Here is an 11759-nt window from a genome sequence, read left to right on the forward strand (position 1 = left end):
AGTAAATGTGTGAACAAATGACCGATTTTAGCAGCAGCTTTAGTGTCTGTTTATAGTGTAGGAGGGGCGGGACTTCAGATTCTAGAGAGCATTTAATTGGACCGAAGATTTGACGAGAAACTGAAGTGTGATGTGATGGCATGAAAATCTGTGATCCATTTTAGCAGAAGTGAGAGACTGTAAGTTTTGAATCTCTTAAATGCGAATTTTGTCATTGTTTTGAAACACACCAGCTTATTCATAACCTTAAAGGTAACATATTCATACTAAAAGCTAAAAAACTTACATTTTGATTTCAAGGGGACTTTAAAGTTTCTTCATGGAACCATCAACGGTAATAAAGAACCTCTATTTTTAAGAGTGAACACACCATGTGGGAGTCGAGCAACACGCTCGTGCAGTGGATTGTGCATATGGTATGGCGGTATTTTACTAATGTCAAATGTCGAGAGCACATTATTGTGACACGAGAGCACATACATGTAATGCGCGAGCGTGAATTTCTCCGCTCGCGTGTGGATTTCCTTTGCACTCATGTAACAGGTATACAAAGTATACTTGTGAATATTGTTATAATTCACACATAATTGTTCTTTTATATGTTTTATCATACCTGATCTAAAGGTGCGCTTGTCCTTTAAGTGATGCATGGTCACAGTATGGCCTGATTTCCTGTCCTGTCTCCTCCTCTTGCCTTTTGAAATGTGATTCAATGGAAGAGGTAGGTTTCTTTTGTCATCCTGTTAATTTTATTTAATCCTTATGTTAATTATATCTTTTATATCTGTATTTCCACCCAAACTTATGTGTATAGTACTATTTTATCTATCCTTGGGATTATTTTCGTTATTTTACATTCTTTGAGGAATATTTCTGTCTTTTATGTGAGACCAGCACATGGTAATGGAGGTGCATCATTTGTTTTATAGAGTGTTATAAGGGCCACTCAATCTGAGGCTGTTTATTTGTCTCTGTTAAACAGGTATGCTTTCTGTATATATTTTTCTTATGTTCATGTTTTCTTCCCTATTGAAATGTGATTCAATGGAAGAGAGTGTTATAAGGGCCACTCAATCTGAGGCTGCTTATTTGTCTCTGTTAAACAGTAAAAAGATCCAGTGAATCTGCTGCCTGTTGTCCTGTGTCTGTTTCTGCATCCACACAACGTAACACAACGCAGACCAGGTTTTAATGCCCAGTGTCGCTGGCTGGGCATAAGCGAGCCGCACGGGTTACACTCACACAGAAGTGGATGCGCGCTCTCAAATATACAGTGCTTCCTTATGAACTGACTCTACTCTCACTCAGATATTGCGTGTGCGCTCAACTGTGTCCTGCGCGCTTGTGAATTTCTCCGTCCTCTTTCAGAAATGAATTTGCTTACGGATTAAACGCTGTCAAAAGTTATCAACCAATCAGAAGAGACGACTAATCGATGGAAATGTTACGTGGAATCTTATTGGCTGAGAGTGAACTGCGCCTGGAATTCTTTCGACAAAGATGGATATTTACTTTCTTTACAATTGAATTATATTTATCAAATGTAACCTAGTCTAACTGCATTACATTACAGGTCAAACCCCAATTTATCTAAACAAACAAACAATCAAAAAGTTCTTAAAGTTATTGTGGTCATACGTTTTGTGTACTTGGGTTGAAATTTATATAAAAAATAGGTAACATTTTACAATACAGTTTTTATTTGTTAACATTAGTTAATGTGTTATCTAACATGAACTAACAATGTGCAATACATTACTGTAATTATTAATCTTTGTTAGTGCATTTACTAACTAAGCTATATGTTTTAAACAGCTTTACTTCTGTGTTGCAAACATTACATAATAATGCAAGTATTGCAATAACAATTTATAGTCCGAATGTACACTGATTTCAGCATTCAAAATTAGTAAATGACCTTTGAAACTAATGTCATTACACTGTTCTGCAAGTAGGTGGTGACCAGTGACTGTTAAAATGTATTAGATGTATCAGAATCATTCATTCAAGAGATTAGTTTAAAAACACTGGACGAAACATGACTTCATTAATTTCAAACGATTTTGTAATGAATTCATTTAAATTAATCATTTTTTAATAGGCTAATTTATAGCATTTTACACATTTCTAAATAGACAGATTTATAACATTAAATTAGTTGTTTAATCTTTTGTTTTAAATTTATGTTTAATTTAATGTTTTGGTCCATAATATTGCCTAACATGTTGGTTTTGGATAAATGGTTCAGTGGACTTTGACCTGTAATGGAATGCAGTTAGGTAAGCTTATTAATGTAGAAATCATCAATTTCTAAGATAGGCCTACATTTTGATTAATATTATTAAATATTATTCAATTGTAAAGAAATTAAATATTCATTTTTGTCGAAAGAATTCCATGTGCAGTTCACTCTCAGCCAATAAGATTCCACGTAGCATTTTTATGGATCAGTCGTCTCTTCTGATTGGTTGCTAACTTTTGACAGCATTTAATCTGTACACAAATTAATTTCTAGTGCAAGAGCACGGAGAAAGGATACGGTTTGAGCGCGCACGCAATATCTGAGCGAGAGTAGAGGCAGTTCATAAGACAGCACTGTATATTTGAGAGCAAAGGAAATCCGCACGGAGAGATTCGCGCTCGCGCATTACATGTATGTGCTCTCTGTCACAATAATGTGCTTTCGACATTTGACAGTAAAATAATGCCACACCATATGACAGTGAATGTGAGAAAGCGTTGAGAGCACCGAAAAGTTGAAAAATACTCATCTTAATGCTGTGTCAATTTAGTAAACTTTTGTAAATCCAAAGTAAACTGGATTAAGCAGTTCTCAAGTGTGACAACCACAGCAAAGAATAAAAAGGGGGAAGGGCAAAATCTCAACTTCCCTGGACGCAAATCCCTGCAAAACAATATTACAGATAAATATTAAAAAAATACTAATATATCCTACCAGGAGCCAAATAAAGGAATGTTTTCACATTACCACCATCAGCAGATTCACAAACCCAATGGGTTGGACAAGTCAGCACAAAGCTGAAACTGTTTGGGCACTCGACCCATGTGTTAAGCAATAGGATTGCGTAATATTCTATCGTCATGCAAACAGCAAAGAGCTGGCAACTGGGCAACTCTCTCTCCCCCTCTCTGGTTTTCCCATGTAAGATAAACAATGACAGTCGGATCACACTGAGAGGCGTGTATGACTCAAGCGAGAGAGGAAAGCTGATTTCTACCAGCTTTAGACAACATGCATGGGAGAAGAAATGCATTTGATCTATCACTCTATGGACTGTTTTTGATTTATCTCTCATTCTTCAGAATAGCAGGTAAGTGAAATATTTATACTTTTGTTCATGTTAGATATTTTCCAGCAGATATTTATATGTTCACGCACTCGTTTTTCGATTTATTTTGCAGGTGTGAAGATTATTGGTCATGATACAACAGTCGTGAAAGAAGGGAGCGCCACTTTGTTTTGTCATCTGACTGAGACAGCAGAGAATTTAACTCATATCGTCTGGCAGAAACAGACAAGAGGAAACCCTGAACAGGAAACCTTCTTAATCATCCACAAGGATGGAAAAACTGAACTCAAAAATGATAAACAGGACAAGTTCAAATTTATTGGGAACGTTAAAGAGAAGAATGGATCGATTCAGCTGCTGAGAGCGTCACTCCTGGATGATGGGATCTACACTTGCATCTTCAACACATTTCCTAGTGGACAAATTCAGACAAACATCAATATCACGGTTCTTGGTAAGACTGTGAACTAATGTTTCACTTTAGATTTTGCCCAAAGTTCAATTAAAAATGACAAATCTGTCATTATGTATTAACCCATGTAGTGTAACTGTGTAACACTCAAAAATACACTATGTCCATGCAGTTGCAATGATTGGGGACTGAAGCTTCAAACAAGGACACAGAAGCACCAGTATCATAGCAGTGGTTTATATACGACTCATGTGATATATTCAATGTGATTTTCAGGTTTTGGATTACCTATTACAGTAATTTATCACTCTACAGCACAGCGTTGCCCTCAGGCAGCGGAAAGTTTACTTAAGCCCTATGTTTAGTACATTTTTCTTTAAATGATTACAACCAATTAGAAAGGTTGAGAAAGTACCAAATAACAGTTCAGTAAGGTGTTGGAGTCAATATCAAGCACCATTTAAAGGTGGGACATCCTGTTCTGACACATGGTCACAGGAGCACATGGTGTGAGAAGATGGCATTATTTGCTTTGGTAATCTTATTTAAAACGACATGAACTGTACATAAAAAATACGTGTGCGTGTATGAAGGTGTAGAGAAGCCTTTTGTCAGGTTTTATGAAGTTTTTGTTCAGAAATTCAGTTTTTCTTTTCGTTGCCTCAGGGCAACGTTGTGCGATAAGGGGTAATTTTCAAGGAGGTTTTAGACAATACCTCTCATTGGCCACAATGTATTAGAAAAAAGGAAGATGCAAGATTCCTGGGTGTGCAGGAACACCCAAAGTGATGTGCAAAAATTGTAACATACACCACTATGTCACAGCAGAGAAGAAGTGCTTTTTGAAGTTTCGTATGGAGTGAAATCTTATCACATGAAGTACATTATATTGCATAGCACACTACATGATACAGACCTATGCATGTATCAAATTAAATATATCAATGTCTTTCAAGTGTTTTTCCCTTTTTACTTAATGATTTCTTGAATTTTTTTTTTTTTTAAATTGATTTTGATGATAATTTTCTGTCTCTACCATTGTCGCACAACGTTGCTCTGAGGCAACGTTTTGTTTTTTGTTTTTTATCGATAAAATGTTCCCAAATGATCCAAAAAATTATGTGGAATATTTTTTTTCATGTGCCATCACCATGTGTGCAGTAGAGGGTTAAATGTTTTGATGAATATATTTCCCCTCACAAACATGGTGTGTGTAAAGCAACACTTGTGAAAGTGAATGACGTTGAAACTGAAAATTCTGTCATCATGTTGTTCTGTCAACAACATGATGTAATTATGTTACTATGAAGTTCCTCATGTAAATCTATCATAAGGTTTCAGAAAATTTGCAATATTGCAAATCGTATAAATCACTGCTACAATATTTTAATGGACCTTTTGTGTTCCATTGATGTTCACACATTGCTCACATGATTCATGTAATGTCATTTCTCTTTTCAAATGCAGTTCCTCCTGTGGGGAACGTGTCGGGGAGCACACACGTTTCTGATCATTGCGAAGTTACTTTGGCATCATGCGAAGCCTCCAGTGCACGGCCGGCAGCAGAAGTGTTGTGGAGATTAGGAGCTCTGAGTGACTCCCTGAGGACTGAAACCAGCATCACACAGCACTCAGATGGAACGTTTACCGTCGTGACTCGCATACTTGGTGCACCATCTAAACATTTAAACCAGAGGAAGATCCAGTGTGTGGTGAAACACAGCACACTGACAAAGGAGCTTGAACTCGAACATGTGTTAAATGTCCACTGTAAGTAACATATGTGTTTACACTGTATATACAGTAAAGGTCATAAGCTAGCCTACAAATGAATATAACAGTAAACAGTCAGGGGCATCGCTAGGAAGTCTGGGCCCCTGTATATGAAATCTGTGTGGAGGTGGAGGGGGAATGCACAGGAATTCTTTACTCCTATAAAAAACATTAGTCATGGTTCTTGGCCTAAATAATGTTCTTACTTGGACAGAAGTATAACTTGAACAGGACAAGGCCAGCTTTCCCTCATGTAACTGGAAGCATTTCAAAGCCACATAAAAACTGTTTGTGGTAAGCCAATATTATTATTATTTTCATATTTTTGCATTCTCTTAGATCCTCCAGAATTGGTGGTTATAATCCTTGATGATTCAAAAGAGGCTGAAGAATATCACTGTTTAGTGGATTGTAACCCAACACCGACTAGCTACATCTGGATCAAGTAATGAAGCCCTTAATTCTTTCATTTCTACACTTTTTTCAGACACATTTAGAGTTGAGTGGCAAAGAGTTACTTGTTATTTTTCAGGCATACAGTAACTGTTTTGTTGCTATACTTTATTTTTTTGCCTAGTTTGGTTGATAAATTGCAATCTGATTAAATATATGGGAGTGATGTAGTACTCAAGACTGGATTTCCATCATGGACTTGGAAACAATTTGAATCTGTTTTGACTCGGACTCAAGTGTGGGATTTAGGCACACCCATTGTAATATGATTATGATTGTTTGTTATGCTGCTTTATATTGCAAACTGTTACCATATTTTAATTTATTATAGTAATCAAAAACACACTGGTTTGTAGGGCATATTTTACCATTTACAGCATTTTGTCACTCTTCCGGTTATTTACCTATAGCTGTGTGTATAATCAAATGTGCCCACACATTCACAGAAAATAGCCAACTTCTGACTTGAAAAATAAGATGGATAGTGTGCGTTTGGGACATGAATCCTGTAGCAGAGGGTGTTTAGCCGCTGTGGGACCATGGCTGACGTGTTAAACGTGCAAAAGACATCCAGCTTCAGTTCAGTACAGAAGTGCAAGCCAAATTTTGCGGCCTTTAGACCTTCAAAGATTAAAGGGGTCAGGAACATGTCAGCGTCGACAGTCATGTTAACAATGGCTGCGTCTGAATTCCACACTTGTTAGAGTCCAAGTCAAGACAAAGTCCAATTATTTCCATGAAAATCATCAAGTGAGCATGATGAAAATGAGTCTTGAGAACTACAGCACTCCCATATATTAAAGGGTTAGTTCACCCAAAAAGGAAATTTCTGTATGTGTCTGTGAAGTTTCAGCTTAAAATACCTCACAGATCATTTATAAATCCATGTTGTAAATACCCATTTCTGACTACAGTTAAGAACAGACTTTTTTTTCGTGCATGTACAATTAAATGCAAATGAGCTGCTGTGCCCCGCCCCCTCTTTACGATCACATTTCCTGATTAACTGGATTCCTGATTTCCTGATTCATCTGCTTAAAGGATTAGTTCACTTTTAAATAAACTTTTGCTGATAATTTACTCACCCCCATGTCATCTAAGATGTTCATGTCTTTCTTTCTTCAGTCGAAAAGAAATTAAGGTTTTTGATGAAAACATTACAGGATTTTTCTCCATATAATGGACTTCAATGAAGCCCAAACGGTTCAAGGTCCAAATGACAGTTTCAGTGCAGCTTCAAAGGGCTTTAAACGATACCAGACGAGGAATAAGGGTCTTATCTAGAGAAACGTCAAGCGTGACCTTTTCAACGTAATTGCGTATTACATGACGTCACGAACGTGCATCGCAGAACAGAGTAAGGCGAGCATTTGTGCTTATAAAACAAACTTTTTTATTTATTTATTTTTTTAAATGATCGATCGTTTCACTAGATAAGACCCTTATTCCTCATCTGGTATCGTTTAAAGCCCTTTGAAGCTGCACTGAAACTGTCATTTGGACCTTGAACGGTTTGGTGCCCATTGAAGTCCACTATATGGAGAAAAATCCTGGAATGTTTTCATCAAAAGATATTTATTAAATGTTATCCTCATTATATTTCATCTGCAACAGCATTGTGAACTTGCGTTTGGCCATTAACTTTTAAATTCTCTGCATGAGAGACCCATGACTGGCAGATCAATGTGCAGCAACATTTCTCTCCGAAACTGTAGGAAACTAAATTTAATTGTATGTGGAGGATTTTAACTGTGACAAGATGATTGATGGCAGTTTAAACGGTCACAGGTTGCGTAACTAAGAGACAGAACGTCCGTTAAAGACGCAATTATGACGAAGTAGTTTGTCCCAAAGCTTGCAAACTGTTCTGCTACACACTCAAAAGTATGTACTTTTTCTTCACAAAAAAAAAAAAAAAACATACTTTTTCGGCGTAGTATAAGTATGTGAATTGGGATGCAGCATATGGTAATGCAGGACTGTCAGTCAGCTGTCGTGGGCGGGGCTTGAGCAGTGTGACGTCATATTGCTCAGAGAATCAAAACGGCTTGTCTAATGAGACTGCTTTAGTTTAATGGGGATTAAAAAAAAGGAGTGGGTGGATTTTTATCATTATAGGGTGGTTGTGTTCACACTGCCAACACACATTTATGTCCAAACACCATGTAAATGTGGATTTTGCATAATAGGTGCCTTTTAATCTCATAAAGCGACGAGAATACTTTTTGTGTGCATAAATCAAAACAAAAATAACGACTTTTATTCAACAATTTCTTCTTTCTTCTCTTTTCATTCTCCTACACTGTTGACGTAAAGGTGTACCGTGTCAGTCCTATGAGGAGGCTACACGAAATGATATGTGCAATTACATTTTCAAGTTTCTAGATTATTGCCTTTTACCATTTTACATCATCACGTGTATAATTTCTTATAATATCAGTTTCCCTCATGTGTCTTTATTAACAGAGTGAATGGAAGTACTCCACATTCTGAAGGCAATAAACTTTTCATCCCAAAATCCTCCTCTGATTTCAATGGTGTGTACATCTGTACAGTATCGAACGAGTATGGAAAAGCGTCAGGTGTCCTCTATGTGGGTAGCACTGGTGAGTCCTTTAAAATCTTTATATATATTTTTTTTTACTCTTATTTTATTCATATTATTCTTCTGTTCTATTTCACTCTAGTCTATTCTTTACATGTGTGCATTTAGCAGACGCTTTTATCGAAAGTGACTTACAGTTGAGGAACAGAAGCAAATCAAAACAGAGTGAACAATATTCATAGTACAAGACAGCTCTCCATTCTTTTTCTTGATCTCTTATTCCATGTTTTGTAGGATCCACTGATGTCTGTTGGGATCTCTTTGGTTTTATCTTCAACTGTGTCATCCTGGTGATTACTGTGGTTTACATTACAGTGCCTCTGAGGTTGTTCTCAGATCTTCTGAGGTTCTACTAAAGTAAAAGTAGGGCACTATGAGGCTAAAGGTACACCTTAAGAAAAATTAGCTTTTCATTACACCCATAATGTATGATTGCAGGGGAAAAAAAAAATGTTTGTATTGAACATTTATGGAGCAACAGATTTTGTGTGAAAATAAATCATAAAAGTGGTTAATTTTGTTTAAAAATGTAATAAATGTATGAGGTGGCGAGGAGGGCCAAAGGCACACAGTATTGATACAAATACTTTAGTTAAAGTAATGGTTTTAATAATGTCTGAGTTAATGCTCGTTCAAAACAGTCATTTTAGCAAAGTTTGTACTATTTTCTGTTGATTTTAATAAAAGAATTCATTTTTGTTCAATAAATATACTCATTAAAATGTTAACATAAAAATTTATATATAAAAACAGAAACAAAATTATTTTAAAAAGTAAAGATTCTGAAACAATTGAAGATCCCATAATAATGTAATATAGATTTACAGTAGAAAGTTCCACAGTAGATTTACAGTAAATTTTATTAAATTATATGAGTATTATCATATTTTTAAATATGATGGTTTCAATATAAATAGGAGTATTATCTCTTTTTTGATGTGTCTGTATCTGCCCATGATCCATTTCATGACTGTTTCAATGCTTGTGTGTGAATTATGTGTACATCCGTTTAATTTTTACCATGTTACTCTTGTGTGTGTTTGAGTAACAATGACTTCTCTGTGTGTGCACATGTGAAAAGGAGATCATTCTAATGGTGTGTTCGTATCTTCCTGTGAAGTTCCATGTGTGTTCAAATCCCTTTGGTGAACCAGATGGCGATGTACCTTTTTATACCAAAAATTACTTTTTAATATTTCCCACTTGAACTTACCAAATACCCTGATGACGTAAGCCACGTGACTCATACTGAAACTGTATTGGTATCTGTGGCATCCCTCCCACCCCCCTCCTCTTACCTTGTCAATGGAAGGAGTTTCCTAACTGCTATTTTGCAGCTCTGTTTGTTCTCTATTCTCTCTTATTAAAAGCGGATAAGGGCTATATTGAGAGGAAACTCAGAGCAAACAATGGTACTGAACTGCACAAACAAGCCACAGCAGAAGTCAACACACAAGAATGTGCTTTGGAAATTTGTACTTTAATTTAGAAGGATGCATTCAATTGGTCAAAAATGGCAGTAAAACATTTGTAATCTTACAAAAGACCAAGTAAATTCTGTTCTTTAAACTATTTTTTGCTGTATCACGTTTTCCACAATCATTAAGCTGCATAACTGTGATAATATTAAGAAATGTTTCTTGAGCACCAAATCGGCACATTACAATGAAGTAATAGCTGCTAGAAATGGATCTTACTTTTAGTTTTGACTGTAGTTTTGATCAAATAAATGCTGACTTGCGGATTCTTATGTAAAGCTGCAGTCTGTACGTTTTTGCTCTTTGTCACCATCTCTGTTCAAAACCTGTAATTGCAGTTATTTGTGGAATTATCATCTTTACACGGGTTACACTCCTCAGCGCGGTGTGGATACTGTACTTCAGGATCACAGATTCTACGTCTTGGAAGTACGACCAAAATAAGAATTTTCACTGGAAAATATCATCTGAACAAGTAAGTAACGTCAATTTCTGTAGCCACTCCACAGTCCGAACTCTTTTGCTTTTGACTACGGGTGAATCTCCAGTTGTCATTTGGACCTTTCTGGATTACAATCCGCCATCAAAATAAGTTTAATTATTGCAGCTGCTGTGAGAAAAGGCTATAAATGATCTGCTACCAGCAGCATACTCACATGATAAAGCCTACCAGCTGGGACTCGTTCTTTATGTAAACAGACGTGATGAAAGATTAAAAGATGAACAGCTGCATGCTCAGATTTCCCACGGAAACCCACCATCCGAATTATAAAACATTATTACAAGCTTACCGTTGTGAATCAGGCTAAGGTAAGGAGATCATTTTGAACACTGGCTGGTTATGTACTTCAAAAATTCATGGACTTCAAATATCGGTTTAAAAATCATTTTTAAAATACTGATCCCAAACTTTTGAAGAGTATAGTGTAAACCTAACATACTAATCAGATAATTAGGATCAAGTCATTTAAAAGTACCAGGTCTATTTATTTATTATTGACAGGTATCTTTTACTACTGATTATTTTAAATCACTTTTATGTAATGCATTTTGAATTACCATTGTGTTTGAAATGCACTACAAAAATAAACTTTTAATGAACTTTGCCTTGCATACGTGTTCTTGATCTTGAAGTGGAATAATTTCTTACAGATTTGCCAACAGATAGCAATTAGTTTGAACCTGGAGGGTATACACAGTCTGATATGCAAGTGTACGCTGAAAAATGAATACCAATACCAGTTGTACACCATTATGCCTTATTTACCTCTAAAAAGTTTTATATTACTAGCTTTTGTATTAGTTTCCTTTTATCTTTGAACAATCATTAATGTGGCTATTCTGCATTGCAATTGGCAAGCATTTAAATGTCAACATTGAATCAAAATAGCTTCCGCATAAGAGAAAGGGTGTATTAACTCTGCTCCATCAATCTCCCCTGACATCAAGAACTCAATCACAAATATTAGGTGCACTAAGCAAGACTTTAGCTCAGCGCTTAAATATATATAACAATGGCGCAATAATATAATATAACAATGGCGCAAATGGCCACAGTCTCTAGCGCACCTCTCAAGGTCAAGTGAGTGAGGTTTACTTTCACAGCTCTTAGCTGACTCTGTTACATTCACCCGGTAAACCTCACTTCCATCCGGGTCATGGCACCAATATAAATGGTCCTACTCGCACCACTCCGAGCAGGATTTGAACCAGCATCAACCGGCAAG

The 11759-nt window shown here is 36.2% G+C and overlaps 1 protein-coding gene across 2 annotated transcripts; it reads left to right on the forward strand.

Annotated features, from left to right (window-relative positions):
• The first annotated feature begins 2863 nt into the window (after positions 1–2863).
• si:ch211-222f23.6 (uncharacterized protein LOC100141493 homolog) lies at positions 2864–10504 on the forward strand. 2 transcript variants are annotated; one of them, XM_048192843.1, is made up of 7 exons: positions 2864–3332; positions 3424–3765; positions 5191–5493; positions 5836–5941; positions 8416–8555; positions 8789–8939; positions 10371–10504. In XM_048192843.1, the coding sequence occupies exons 1-6, from the start codon at positions 3254–3256 to the stop codon at positions 8908–8910; spliced, it is 1092 nt and encodes a 363-aa protein (XP_048048800.1). In that variant the 5' UTR covers positions 2864–3253; the 3' UTR covers positions 8911–8939; positions 10371–10504. The 2 variants fall into 2 exon arrangements, with proteins under 2 accessions (XP_048048800.1, XP_048048799.1); XM_048192842.1 differs by lacking the exon at positions 10371–10504 and having other exon boundaries at positions 2867–3332; positions 8789–10310.
• Positions 10505–11759: the final 1255 nt, after the last annotated feature.

Source organism: Megalobrama amblycephala, linkage group LG6, assembly GCF_018812025.1.
Source record: "Megalobrama amblycephala isolate DHTTF-2021 linkage group LG6, ASM1881202v1, whole genome shotgun sequence".
NCBI lineage: Eukaryota > Metazoa > Chordata > Actinopteri > Cypriniformes > Xenocyprididae > Megalobrama > Megalobrama amblycephala.